This window comes from Carassius auratus, chromosome 39, assembly GCF_003368295.1.
Source record: "Carassius auratus strain Wakin chromosome 39, ASM336829v1, whole genome shotgun sequence".
Lineage (NCBI taxonomy): Eukaryota > Metazoa > Chordata > Actinopteri > Cypriniformes > Cyprinidae > Carassius > Carassius auratus.
The window spans coordinates 2,660,888-2,674,160 of record NC_039281.1 but is presented as its reverse complement, the minus strand read 5'-3'; the positions used below and the strand labels follow the sequence as shown (position 1 = coordinate 2,674,160).

Below are 13,273 nucleotides of genomic sequence, written 5' to 3'. Positions count from 1 at the left end.
GCTTACAAGTTTTTATTTTATTATTAAGATTAACATTTCTGCTTTTAAATTATCCAAATATTTACCCCATTCAATTCCATTGCCAGTGCCTCACCATAACCTTAATTTTTGCTTTTGGAAAAGGGGGTATATATATCAAAATAATTTTTGTTGTTATCAACATTATGCCACAAATGCTGTGGATTGACTTTAACCTGGAATGTGCAGCCTTTTACTTGCTTGGATAAAAGTGTCTGCTAAATGCATAAATGTGAAATGTAAAATATTTCTTAAAGTGATAAATTAATTCTCATTTCATTAAAAGTGGCCCATAGTACAGGATATGTAATGACAAAAATTGTGTGTCATTCCTTATCTCCACTAGGAATCTTAGGGCAGAAAATAACATGGAAATTGCCCCCTTCATTCACCTTAGTTTCCACCAGAAAAAGGCAATAAATTATAAACACTGAGAGCTTGTTTTTATTTATTTTAATTATTATAATTTTTTTAATACCAAAGGGAAAAATTAACTTGCATTTTAGTCTTTTAAACATATTATCAACACTGGTCGCTTTCCAGAATGTCTGGATGTTCTTCCCAGAACTGATCACCAATGATATCACAGGAATGACTTGTAACCTTTTTTCTGGTCCGTGTTACAGTAATTTCTGTCTCTGCTTCATCTGGCCGCTTGATCTGTTTAGTTGTGGTTTCATTAACCTGAAGGAAAGAATTTAAAAATTAAACATTTCATTCAAGATAATAATTTTAAAACAAAATGTTTTACAGCTGCATCTTACCTTTTCCCATATTAAAGTCGTGCCTTTTTTGTGCAGTGGGGATTCATTATTGTAATTGATATTGAACTCAGAAAACAAGATCTCATTCTTATCCGCTGCTTGTGATCCCTGTATATGGGAAATATTAGGAAACTTTTTAGTTTCTTTATGTAACACAGTGTAGTGTATTACACTAGTTATATAGTGTGAACAGACAAAATAACTGTACTGGAATTAGGTGTGTTTAATTAAAACTATATGGAGAAATAAAACCAAATTAAGGACAAATTTTACATTCACAAATTTTATTGGTAATTAAATACTGATTATGTTTCTGATTAAAACTGTTTATTGGATAATATTCCTAAATTACAGAAAAAAACTAGTCAGCTTTTAAATACTGTGATGTTCATATTGTTTGGGATGGCAACGTTGTTTGTACATAATTGCCAAGCTGTCTATATGATAACTTGTCTAGAAAAGAAAACAACTCAGGACAAACATAAAAAAATACCCAGTTAAACAAAAAATAATTTAATTGATCATACACTGAGTCTCTCCTCAGCTTGCGTTGTGGTCAGTCCACCTTTCTGAACCAGAGTCCAAAACGTAGTGTTGTACAAATTGTTAATGTGACCTGAATAGAAATAACAAATGTTCAAACGAAGAATTGTGAGATTCTGAAACAATTTTAAATCCACTGTTAAATGTTTATATAGTCTTTATAGCTAGACGTTCTTTTCTAGGACACCTAGAATGGAAAATCATGGATTTCACATTTATATTTTAATGCATAATCAAAAGACAACATATTTATGTTATTAACATATAGCACTTTTTCATTAATGCTCAATCACAAGCAAACATGAAACCATATTCACAACCAAAGGGTTGGCATGAAATAAAGTACAATCATAGTAAATCTCAGAAGACAAAAAAGACTTCATGCTATTATACGGTTTTATACATGTTACAGTCAAACACATGTTATCATTAAATTCACTTACAATCTGCCTGTCTCCAGCTTAGATAGTCTCTTAGATTACGGTTGCTAGGATACAAAACCACCCTGCCATCGAAGCTGGGTGGGTACAGCAGCGGATGCTCCCCAAAATACTCCTTCCAGTAGTAAACAAAGCTAGAGGAAAACTGGGAAGCCACGTGGGTCATCAGTTTACTGTAGAGAGAAAGGAAAACATTTAATAGGGGAGTTTCCTAGACAGCATAACCCTGGACAACCATCCTCCAGCTATGCTGTTTAGCATCAGGATGGTTTTAAAATACATGGCAGATTCTGGCAAGTTTATCTATGGCAATGTGTCAGCATACAATTATACCTGGCCCTTCTTTTGAACCAAGTGGTGGATCTTCTGAACACGAAGCTGAACTCATCACTCTGTCCATAGGCTATAGTGATGTCCTCCAGCTCCTCCATGACTGAACGTGCACTGCGGCTCATCAAGCCCAGAGCTCGGTTATCATTGGGTTTCATGAAGTTATGCTGCTCGGAAAACCTGGAGTCACAAAAGTAATTTCAGTAATCACTCATTTTCTGCCCTTCACGAAATTGTACAAACATAAGACACGGTGTTAGTTCTTTAAGAGCATGGTATAACTGTACAGAAGCACTTACTTGTGGAAGTTGCGTCCATCCAGCCGAACCACAATGTAACAGTTTCTCAAACATGTGTCGTCGAGCTCAAAGTTTCTCACGTATTCAAATTTGCTTTTGGCCATGACAGATGATGTACTGAATTTAAGACGTAAGAGGGTCTTGTGTTCTTTAAGCCCTCTAAAGTTGACCGATAACAGCCTCAGCATAAGGATATCAGGACAGATACGTTTGACTCAAATCATACTGCTAGTTCAGAATATTTGTGAGGCGTAACTGGTTATCTGTCATCCAGAAAGCGCATCGTCATGAATTAAATGTTAAGATTCATGTCTCAGGAAGAACTCAAACGAGTGATTATCTAAGATCGCGTTGCATTTTTATTTTATTATTATTATTTAACATTACAGTGTTTACAGAATGTTATTCCTTAACCGAAAGTATGTTGTGTCAAACTCACATGTGCGTAAGCGGTCATTGTATTGGTACGTCACCTTATACAGTCCCTCACAATACACGTCTGAAAATTATGTTCCGCCACAAAGTATACGAGGCATCAGCCGCTTTTGGAGATCTAAAAGCGTAATGATGCAAATCGAAACATCTAATACAAATCGAAGATTTATGTCAGCAATGTTTTAAATAGAACGAGAAGATGTGTTATTGCAATTTTAAATAAGAGTAAAATGATCATGAAGAATAATATGCCTAGTTGTGTCCAGTGTGGTTGGTTTTCAGAGTTAATGATACATAAAGCGAGACAAAGTGAAGCTGGGAAGTCTTACATTAGTTTGGTATTTTTATTTTATTAGATTAAAAAATGTACAGTCAAGGTATAAATGGTCTTCCCACAACTTATCTTCTGTTATCATGTAAATTTTTGTTAGAGTTTTTTTTTTTTTTTTTTTTTTTTTTACATAATTAGGAAAATAAGCTGTAACTCCAAAACTTCATCCCCTAAAACATTGCACTCAGAGCAGTTCCTACAGAAACAATGGGAGAAATTTATAATATGGAAAGAGAAAGACAGGACAGTATTGTTTAAAAAAAATACTGAATAGAAAAACAAACACTCAGTCTACACTATTAACTCAGTCACTCAGATGTCATGAAGCTGAATGCAGTAGGTTTTCACAAATCTATTGTTTATAGGTATACTGATCACATCCTATGGATGAGCAGAGCAAGCAACACTCTTAAACAAACATAGATATAAAAAGCAAAGTGATGATAAGGTCTTCCACCTCAGCAGCGGCCTTCTTTCACAATCAAAATGTCTGCATTAGTGTGCCTAAAAAACAAACACCATTTCAGTGATTCAACATCACAAAATCCATTCCACAGCACTTGCTAACTATCAGCAAAATCCATACAGCGATGCTGTTATCCTACACAAACAGAAGCAAATGAATGGACTCACATCCTCTGCACACACAGGGTGCATTCATTGACGTATGTGATGCCATCATTACCACATACAGGAGAGTAGTTGAGAGGGCATGCTTGACTGACACTCAGACCTCCACATGCAGGCTGTCAGATTAAAAACACACACACAATTCACAGTTATGCATCGCAGTTCATCTTCTGAGGTGTTTGTTCGGGATTTTAGTGTATTAATGGACTTACCCTGCGGTAGAGTCTTGATTTATCCTCTGCACCTGAAAAAATTGGTATCGCTGAATTAATCGCATTGCAATAATTCTTTGTTAATTGCAAATGGCACACATCAATGATAAAAGTAATACAATAATAACAATGCTTTTTTTCACTATTCCACTGGGAGTGACTTACCTACAGAGAGGATGAGGACCAGACTCATCAGAACCACTGCTGTTCCAGTCATGTTGCTCAAATGAAGGAAGAAAATAAGGTTTTAAAGAAGAAATCTGTATTTGTAAGTTCAGGCTGAGAGCTTTGACTTAGGAACTGATGACTTCCAGCTCGTTTCTGAGTGTTGTATTGGTGATGAGCAGCATCATATAGTTTGAAAGGGAGGGGAGGAGGAGAGGTGCTGATATTTTGACGGGTTTCCGCCCCACCTACCCACCGTCCCGCGTCAACAACACTGAGAACAGAGCCTCTCTATTGTCTCTCTCTTTAATGTGGGATAAACATTCCAGTCTGTCCCAAAATTGCTGAGCACAATCCAAAATGCATTGGTCTGTATAATATCCCTCAAAACAGATCTGGCTGGGAGGTGTGTCCCTGTTTATTGGCCCCAAAGTGAAATGAAAGAAATTCCACTTAACATGGAATGCAGTTGATTATTACGTAATGTAATAATTAACTACATAACTTCGCAAGGAATATGGGTTTTTACATTTTGAAAAAAAAAAAGAAAATTAAATTTTCAAGACAATCTCCTGAACTGCAAACTGAATGTCAGAATGAGAAAGAAAAGGGATTTAAGCAATTTTGAGCGTGGCATGGTTGTTGGTGCCAGACGGGCCGGTCTGAGTATTCCACAATCTGCTCAGTTATTGGGATTTTCAGGCACAAACATTTCTAGGGTTTACAAAGACTGGTGTGAAAAGGGAAAAACATCCAGTATGCGGCAGTCCTGTGGGCGAAAATGCCTTGTTGATGCTAGAGGTCAGAGGAGAATGGGCCGACTGGTTCAAGCTGATAGAAGAGCAACTTTGACTGAAATAACCACTCGTTACAACCGAGGAATGCAGCAAAGCATTTGTGAAGCAACAACATGCACAACCTTGAGGCGGATGGGCTACAACAGCAGAAGACCCCATCGGATACCACTCATCTCCACTACAAATAGGAAAAAGAGGCTACAATTTGCACAAGCTCAACAAAATTGGACAGTTGAAGACTGGAAAAATGTTGCCTGGTCTGATGAGTCTCGATTTCTGTTGAGACATTCAGATGGTAGAGTCAAAATTTGGCGTAAACAGAATGAGAACATGGATCCATCATGCCTTGTTTACCACTGTGCAGGCTGTTGGTGGTGGTGGTGTAATGGTGTAGGGGATGTTTTCTTGGCACACTTTAGGCCCCTTAGTGCCAATTGGGCATGGTTTAAATGCCACGGCCTACCTGAGCATTGTTTTTGACCACGTCCATCCCCTTATGACCACCATGTACCCATCCTCTGATGGCTACTTCCAGCAGGATAATGCACCAGGTCACAAAGCTCGAATCAATGCTTAAACAATGCTTCCAGCACCTTGTTGAATCAATGCCACGTATAATTAAAGCAGTTCTGAAGGCGAAAAAGGGGTCAAACACAGTCGTATGATGTTTCTAATAATCCTTTAGGTATATATATATATATATATATATATATATATATATATATATATATATATATATATATATATATATATAATTTTTATGAAAAAGTGGAACTTTTTGGATTTTTACACTTTGCATATGTGTTAAAAAAATAAAAAATGAGGTTGACAGTAATTGCATGATGTCATATTTAACTACACAATTTAGCAGGAAAAAAATAATTTTTACACTTTGCATGTGTTAAAAAATCAAATATGGGACAAACACAAAATACAGAAATTCTTGCAAATAACCAATAATAAATCATGTAATTAATCAGAAACAATAAAAGGTATATTGGATTCTATTTGATTTTGAACTAGTCTTGCTATTAATGGTCCCTTTACAGGCTGTATTGTAGCTATTTTAAATGATTAAATAAAGAAATGCATTTGGAAGGAGTAAATTATGATATAATTGTTATTTTGGGGTGGACTATATGCCTGTTTTACTGTATTTTTGATCAAACAAACGTAGTCGTGGTAGGGGCAATTGGCATTATTGGAGCCAACTGTTTCCTTAATGTGTATAGGATCAGTAATGGGGAAATTTTTTTTGAGATTCAGAATTTTACAAAGGTTGACAAAGTAGACGTAGACCTATAGCTAATCCTTATTATTGTATTTTATATATACACGTTAAAGGCTGATAATCAGTAAAATATATATATAAAAAAAAAACAGCTCACTGAAAAAACAAAACAAAAACATTGCTCAGGAGCTCGTGTTTTTTGAAGCGAACTTGATCAGTACTTCTCGGCTTCCGTACTGACTCTGAGTGTAGTGTACTTCGTTCCGAACGGCACGTCTTATCTGGCTGTCAATCACGCATTAGGTACAGTTCCCGTTCACGTTCAGTAAAATGATACCAGTACGCGGTATTTTCCGGAACGCATCACGTCACGCAGAACACTGTCTGTCTGTGAAAAGCCGACGTACGGTGAGTTACCTAGTTTTACACAGTGGGAAATAGCTCACTTTCATCAAAGTAAGTTTTCATTACAGAGAGTTCTGATGACACTGAACCTGTGTGAAGGGGGCTCAGACGCCCCTCCACTGTCGCAGTGTCCGGAGCTACAAAAGAATGAAATCATTACAAAAGAGTTTAATAACTCAAATAGACACAACTAATATTGCATTAATGTTGTAGGCCCATATTCTTCATGCATATATATTGATTATAGTAAGGTCAAATGTCCAAAAGCATGCAAGCAAACAAAAGAGTTCACGGAGTGAAGATAGAGTGACTTTGAACTTAATACCTTTCCTACATTTCCATATTTAAAAGGCCCAGTGCTGTCAGAAACTTTTTGACCCTTCTATATTTATACTAAATGTGTCTGCTGTTCAGTTTTTAACATGTCCTTGGACAGAGATAAGTATAGAGTTGTTTGGCTTTAAAAGAAATCCAGTGGATTTGGGACATCATTTGACCTCAGTCCTGCAGTGGGAACGGACCGGTTTGAGCTTAAACATTTGTACAGTTTATCTTTAATTGCAAGGGTTTTAAAACATACTCATGTTTTTTTCTTTTTTTTTTGGGAACACGTGGTAGGTAAAAATTGATAGCCTGAATGCACCTGTGTCGCTTTGGATAAAGGCGTCTGCTAAATGCATGAATTTAATTTAATTTAATTTAATTTAATTTTTTTTGGCTGGGAGGTGAGTAGCTGTGCCTTAAAAACCTTCAGAAATTGAAATAAGAAAGAAACAGAAGCAGACGCTGCCATTTCTATAATGAGTCAGTTCATCTCATAGTTCAAATAGATTCAGACAAATGTAGAACTTATATCTCGGTTGAACAGTTCCAATAATGATCACATGGTGTCACTACCAGTTTGTTTTATTTCATCTCCTGAGCAGCCCGCGGCATCGGTCTCCACCGGACCCCAGCAGCAGCACGGAACCTTCTATGAGCTCCGCACCTATAACATTCAGCCGCATCTCAACACTGCCTTCCTCAGACTGACCGGTGAGAAGATCCACCTGCGGACAGCCCACTCAGAGCTCATCGGGTACTGGAGTGTGGAATATGGGGGTCTCAATCAGGTTTTCCACATCTGGAAGTATGGTGAGAAGGATGGCTGAAGTCTTAAATGTCTATTTTATTATTTTACAACTTTATAGGACTCATCAATAAGTAAAATGCTTATTTAAAACCCTTGTGCTGTGCTTAAAATCCTCTACATGGTCAAAATGACAAGCTTTTTAAAATTTGCTTGTAAGCTCTCATTAATGCTATATTATCTCCTAATCTTGGATTAATTTTTTTAACTTAGTTTTTTGTATCCTGATGTGATTTTATGCGCTTCAGGTTTTGAGCGGAAAGTGTTCATTTTAATAATATAATAATTAAACTGAGGTGCATAAGCTCAGATGAGGCCAGTGATTAATCAGTTCCAGAAAGAAAAACAAAATCTGTGCAAATTGAAAGCAAATAAATTGATAAAAAAGATCTAGTGTTTGGTAATAAAAGTAGTAATAGCAATTTCTGTACGCTGGTCATTTTTGTGTTCAATATTAAAAAAAAAAATATATATATATTATTATTTATTTTTTTTGGTTAGAAGTTATACCCTGTGTGAGCAGAATTAATAAGTTTGAGTCCAATTTGATAAAATTAACTGGCATTTTCCGGAAAAATAAAATCCTCTCTTAGCTTTAATACAGTAAACAAGTAATCTTACTAAGATAATTTGCATTTATTTTATTTAAAATGTCTAAAAACACACACTACTCTCTGTCTTTGCTGTAATGGTGTTTAGACAGCTATGCCCAGCGGGCATCTGTGCGGGCTGCCCTGGCTCAAGACCCCAACTGGATTGAGCAGTACATCTCTAAAGCAATGCCCATGCTGAGCTCTCAGGATAATGAGGTGACGTACCTCGTACCCTGGAGCAAAATTCAGAAGCCACCCAAAGATGGAGGTGAGAATGTGCATTAACATTCATGCATTGGTTTTTAAAGCTGCACCAATGCATGCTCACATGGTGCTGTAAGTGATGTAAGACATCAGCAAAGGAAAAGAAAAGAACATTTTAACAACTTCTTGACTGACCCTAAGGACTATTTTCAGAAGTTTCCTGAGTATTCCCCCTTTTGCCATTTCAGATGGTCATAAACATTCAGAAATTCAGTTCAAAACAAAGATACACCGATTTCAAATGCTCTAGGTGAATTTATCTAAAGCTTTTTTGTAAAAATAAGTGTGTTTGTTTTTCTGCAGGAGTTTTCGAACTGGCAAGTTTCCAGATGAAGCCGGGCGGTCCGGCAGTGTGGGGCAGGGCAGTTCAGGCATCAGTGGGCACCCACACAGGGTCAGGATATGCCCACGCAGTTGGGGTTTTTCATTCTGAATTTGGACAGCTTAATCAAGGTGAGTAGACAAGAAATCAGATAAATAAATGTGTAAATGTATAAAAATGAGTTGCAGCCTGTAATTTAAATATTGCACTAACATTCAAAAGTTTGAGGTCAGTAGTTTTTTATCCATCAAGGACTCATGAAGATGATGACATTACAGACATTTATAATGTTAAAAAAAACTTTCTTTTGAACTTTCTTGTCATCAAAGAATCCTGAAATGCTGTATTATAGTTCATAGTGAATCATAATTCAACTTTAACATCACAGGAATAAATTACATTTAAACATAAAACATTTAAATAATGATGTTTCACAATATTACTGTATTTTTAATAAATTAATAATATATATATATATATGTATGTGTGTGTGTGTATATATTCTGATATTTCTTTCCATGCACAGTGCATGTTTTATGGTGGTTTGAGAGCGCAGACCAGCGGGCAGCAATACGACATAAATCTCATGAAGATGCCAGAGTGGTGGCAGCAGGTAAATCTTAAATATAGCTCATTACATTATCATATCATTATTATCAGAGCATTCTGGGAATTTTTGTCTCAGAAAAATATATATATTTTTTATGGTTTACAGTTTGCATTTTTTATGGTTACTGTTTGTATTTTTTCTCCAGTAAGGGAGAGTGCAGCGTACCTGGTGTCACATAAGAACAAACTCATGTTCCCCTGTGCTTTCTCACCAATCAAATAACATGGCTTCATGCTTTGACTTTAAAATTTGATTAATGCAGTGCATGAGATAAGTGAACTGATAAACAGATTTAATTCTAGCAAGTTCCTTTAGAAGCTTTGACTAATGGTCAAATAATTATTGTGAATCAAAATAATGCTTTACATCACATGAAGACTTCCATCCTCAAACTACTGCAGAACTACATCAGTGTTTCATAACATGTCATTCTTTTCTACAATAAATGCTTACGTAATAAAAACATTTATAAATTCAGCAGTGTTATATTTGCATTTCTTGCATCAATTAGATGTATTTTAAGCAGACTGACACTGAAAATAATTCATATCCTAAATTTTCCAATATGATGTCACAGATCAAACAGAATTAGGGTTGTAGAATTGTCATGTTTTATTGTGTAAATGGAGTAATTGTTCAAAGCAAGTAACAGACAATCCACAGCCACACATTTGAAATGTAAACAGTTATTAAATGAGGAACATCACTGTGGTACTAAAACATTTTGTCTTTTTTTTTTTTTTTTTGGTTCTTTGGTTTCGGTTTTGGTTTTCGAACCAAAACCAAAATTAAACATTAATTGAAAAACATTGCCTGTGGAGATTCCAGTGCAAAGAGATTAACACTTTTTGACATTAAATTAAATTTCAATTAACACAGCAGGTAAAGTGCTCGGATGAAAGACGGACAACACAGTTGCCAATCCCAGATCCAAAATACTGATTTAACAATCCAAACTCAATGTATGGACAGATCACACTTACTGTAATGAACGGCTATGTAATACAGCTGGAATCAGTGTTGTGTTTGTAGATTTCTGTATTTAATGGTCCAGAGATCCAATGAAGGACACACCAGATGCCCTTTTACTAAAGAAGGCACATAATCGGTATGTTTTAAGTGATTTCCTTCTAAGGTGTTCATGCAAATCCAGGAGCATCCCCTAGGATTACTGTGTCAGTCGAGGTATTTGTTACATATTGTAACCGTAAAGCTTACTTGAATAAACTTTAATTTATAATTTTATTTAAAAAATAAACCTTAAAAAAAAAATCAATCACTTTTTTGTTTTGCCTATGCACAAAGGCATGCATAAAGATAACACAAGGCACTCTTGGATAGAACAGCCTATAAAATAATGCCCTTCTGACTTTTTAAAACATCTAAAACAATTGCTTGTTTATAAATAATGAAATATTAAAAACTAAATCATTTTAACAGTACAATTTGCAGTTCTGCCCTTAGCCACGCAAACGATTCTGATTCTTCAGCATGTGATTCCCAGTCTTCTAGTCTTAAGAAAATAAAACACAAATACACTGACCCTGAATAATTGATCATTGGCATTTTTTCATCGGCCCGATTATCTTGTACGATGAAAATCGATCTATATTGGCGACTAGGCAAAATGCAGTCTGTGCAGTCAGTATACACCAGAAATTATGGCTTCAAGTTTTTTAACTCTGCGACTAACATAGTTTGGATTCAGCCATGTTAGAAACACGAGAGAAGACTTTTGAATTTCTTTTGCATTGACTTGCATTGAGTATCTCGGCTGCAGTATCAGCCTCTCAGCTGACCGGTGAAGACGTTTCTCTTCAGACAGAGGTCAGAACAACGGACTGCAGCTCAAAGGCCACAAAAACATTGTGAAATATGTGGGATCCACTGGCTTCTTAGCATCTAGTGTAAACAGGGACTCTGGCTCACACAAAGCTTTCCATTGGCTTCTCCGTGTTCCCTTTAATAGAGAGAGGGCTCAGGAGGGCCATGTTGACCGCGGTCTCTTTACGACGAATGGAGCTCTCTGAGTGGTCGTCACTTTGGTCCTTGGCAAAGTTAACAAATACCTGTTGATTGAGAAGATGAGTATTCAATAATCACTGCAAGACACACACACACACAAATTTAATTACCTATAAAGACCTTGTTGTGATACCATTTTTTGATGTCTTCAATGAATATTATTAACATGCCGTGTCCCTAAAAGATAGTCCACCCAGAAATAACAATTCTGTCATCATTTATTCTCTCTCTCTGTATGACATTCTTTCTTCTGTGAAACACAAAATAAGATATTTTGAAGAATGTTGGTAACCAAACATGACTATGGAAGTCAATGGGACCCAAAACTGTTTGGTTACTTTTTGTTCAACAGAAGGAATAAAGTCCTACAGGTTTGAATGACATGAAAGAGTCAACAATGACTACCCCTTTTAACAGTTGAGTTGTAAATGCCCCCTCACCTGGTCCAGAGTGGTCTGGGACACGGAGTAGTCCTCTATCCTGAGAAACTCTTTGTTCTTAGCGAGGATGCTGAAGATGTGAGCGAGGGAGGTGAGGGAGGAGGGGAGCTGGTATTGCAGCATGTTTCGGTGTTTTTCTTTCAGGGTGCTTCCCGGCAGCTCGCTCTCAATGAACTTCATCACCGGCTGCAGGTCAGGATTTGGGCCCGCAACCCTCAGAATAATGGTGTACCCATCTCCAAATCTGCAAGAAGAGGAGAAAGTGATGTCATATATATGCATTAAAAAACTCTCCTGGACACGTCTAAAAAGTAATGTTTGCTTTATGCTTAATGTTCTTGATTTGAGTCATTTATTTTTTGCAATTCAGTGATGCTGATAGTGTGCAGAACTAACACATTGTTCTTTTAAATAGTATGAGCCACGAACCAGACCAGCTTTCTAAGAGGTGAATCACATTTACAAACTTTGATTTGGAGCCAAAAAAATTGGACAAAAAAAGATTTGTACTTAATGGCTTTAATGAGGGAAATAACTTCAATCCTATGAAGCTATGGGAATGACTAAATGATTAAAATGACAGATAATTATAAAACTATTGATTTGTTGCTGGTGTTGGTAGTGCATATAGGAATAAAATGTTATGTTTATTGCAAAATATGCACATATATACAAATATTTAAGTACGATTATTATTGTAAATATTTAAGACATTTTTCTTTTGGGGCAGTTTGCTTGTTTCGGTTCTCTGACTGGAAGAGATTTCTCTGCAGAATCATGAGTAGGCCTAATGTAGTTTTCCCACCAAGAATTTCACTTACACATGATTATTTAAAAATAAGTTGGAATGATGTGAACTGACAGCTTCAACAAAGCAGAGATGATCAATGAACAACCCCATATATCACGGTAGGTCTGTCTATCCAATTCTCGAATGGAGAAAATGAAAGGGCTTGTAACTTGTGGAACCCGGCTGCTACACTCTATTATTCATGATCTTACCTGTTCTTCAGGTGCTGGACGCTGCCCAGACAGCGGAACCTGCCGTTCACCATGATGGCCATCCTGGTGCACAGCGCTTCACATTCTTCCATGCTAAGAGTGAACAGAACACGGGTTAGTATGGAAGAAAGCAGATGAAATACTTCCCCCAGTGATAGCTGGCTGATGGAAGTCTAAACTGTGCAACAATCTAATCTAAAAAACAAACACATTAAATTTTTTGAGGAAAACAATATTTTCATCAAAGCTGTAAGCATTTATTTTTAGCAATAGCTCACTTAATGTGCT

The 13,273-nt window shown here is 36.4% G+C and overlaps 4 protein-coding genes across 5 annotated transcripts in view; 1 reads left to right on the top strand and 3 right to left on the bottom strand.

The window, feature by feature from the left end:
* Window positions 1-456: 456 nt before the first annotated feature.
* Window positions 457-2,878, bottom strand: LOC113057666 (probable tRNA(His) guanylyltransferase). Of its 2 annotated transcripts, XM_026225115.1 has the most exons (6): window positions 2,395-2,878; window positions 2,099-2,275; window positions 1,769-1,938; window positions 1,310-1,398; window positions 783-890; window positions 457-702 (listed from the first exon to the last, which is right to left on the bottom strand). In XM_026225115.1, the coding sequence occupies exons 1-6, from the start codon at window positions 2,580-2,582 to the stop codon at window positions 541-543; spliced, it is 894 nt and encodes a 297-aa protein (XP_026080900.1). In that variant the 5' UTR covers window positions 2,583-2,878; the 3' UTR covers window positions 457-540. The 2 variants fall into 2 exon arrangements, with proteins under 2 accessions (XP_026080900.1, XP_026080901.1); XM_026225116.1 differs by lacking the exon at window positions 2,395-2,878 and having other exon boundaries at window positions 1,769-1,843; window positions 2,099-2,165.
* Window positions 2,879-3,172: 294 nt separating this feature from the next.
* Window positions 3,173-4,391, bottom strand: LOC113058134 (probable pancreatic secretory proteinase inhibitor). The gene is made up of 4 exons (XM_026225813.1): window positions 4,168-4,391; window positions 4,003-4,034; window positions 3,794-3,906; window positions 3,173-3,664 (listed from the first exon to the last, which is right to left on the bottom strand). The coding sequence occupies exons 1-4, from the start codon at window positions 4,217-4,219 to the stop codon at window positions 3,619-3,621; spliced, it is 243 nt and encodes an 80-aa protein (XP_026081598.1). The 5' UTR covers window positions 4,220-4,391; the 3' UTR covers window positions 3,173-3,618.
* A 2,035-nt stretch (window positions 4,392-6,426) lies between these two features.
* On the top strand, window positions 6,427-9,995 carry LOC113057664 (protein NipSnap homolog 3B). Its single transcript, XM_026225111.1, has 6 exons — window positions 6,427-6,603; window positions 7,527-7,734; window positions 8,429-8,590; window positions 8,890-9,039; window positions 9,435-9,521; window positions 9,664-9,995. The coding sequence occupies exons 1-6, from the start codon at window positions 6,526-6,528 to the stop codon at window positions 9,738-9,740; spliced, it is 762 nt and encodes a 253-aa protein (XP_026080896.1). The 5' UTR covers window positions 6,427-6,525; the 3' UTR covers window positions 9,741-9,995.
* Window positions 9,996-10,106: 111 nt separating this feature from the next.
* The window catches only part of abca1b (ATP-binding cassette, sub-family A (ABC1), member 1B), a 30,435-nt gene continuing 27,268 nt past the window's right edge, over window positions 10,107-13,273 (bottom strand). The window contains exons 45-47 of the mRNA XM_026225109.1: window positions 12,986-13,078; window positions 11,984-12,227; window positions 10,107-11,587 (exon numbers count right to left, since the gene is read on the bottom strand). Of these exons, the coding sequence (XP_026080894.1) occupies window positions 11,444-11,587; window positions 11,984-12,227; window positions 12,986-13,078 (481 nt within the window). The 3' untranslated portion in view covers window positions 10,107-11,443. The remainder of the gene's footprint in view (window positions 11,588-11,983; window positions 12,228-12,985; window positions 13,079-13,273) is intronic.

What these genes read in the sequence shown, in the direction of transcription:
- LOC113057664 (XM_026225111.1), top strand. Translation starts at nt 6,526, where the DNA reads ATGATACCAGTACGCGGTATTTTCCGGAACGCATCACGTCACGCAGAA. An exon ending in TTTCCACATCTGGAAGTATG is followed by an intron (nt 7,735 to 8,428) that starts GTGAGAAGGATG and finishes AATGGTGTTTAG; the next exon opens with ACAGCTATGCCCAGCGGGCA. An exon ending in GAAGCCACCCAAAGATGGAG is followed by an intron (nt 8,591 to 8,889) that starts GTGAGAATGTGC and finishes GTTTTTCTGCAG; the next exon opens with GAGTTTTCGAACTGGCAAGT.
- LOC113057666 (XM_026225115.1), bottom strand. Translation starts at nt 2,582, where the DNA reads ATGCTGAGGCTGTTATCGGTCAACTTTAGAGGGCTTAAAGAACACAAG. An exon ending in GATGGACGCAACTTCCACAA is followed by an intron (nt 2,276 to 2,394) that starts GTAAGTGCTTCT and finishes TTGTGACTCCAG; the next exon opens with GTTTTCCGAGCAGCATAACT. An exon ending in AAGCTGAGGAGAGACTCAGT is followed by an intron (nt 891 to 1,309) that starts GTATGATCAATT and finishes TCCCATATACAG; the next exon opens with GGATCACAAGCAGCGGATAA.
- LOC113058134 (XM_026225813.1), bottom strand. Translation starts at nt 4,219, where the DNA reads ATGACTGGAACAGCAGTGGTTCTGATGAGTCTGGTCCTCATCCTCTCT. An exon ending in GGTCCTCATCCTCTCTGTAG is followed by an intron (nt 4,035 to 4,167) that starts GTAAGTCACTCC and finishes CAATTTTTTCAG; the next exon opens with GTGCAGAGGATAAATCAAGA. An exon ending in ACCCTGTGTGTGCAGAGGAT is followed by an intron (nt 3,665 to 3,793) that starts GTGAGTCCATTC and finishes TTTGTTTTTTAG; the next exon opens with GCACACTAATGCAGACATTT.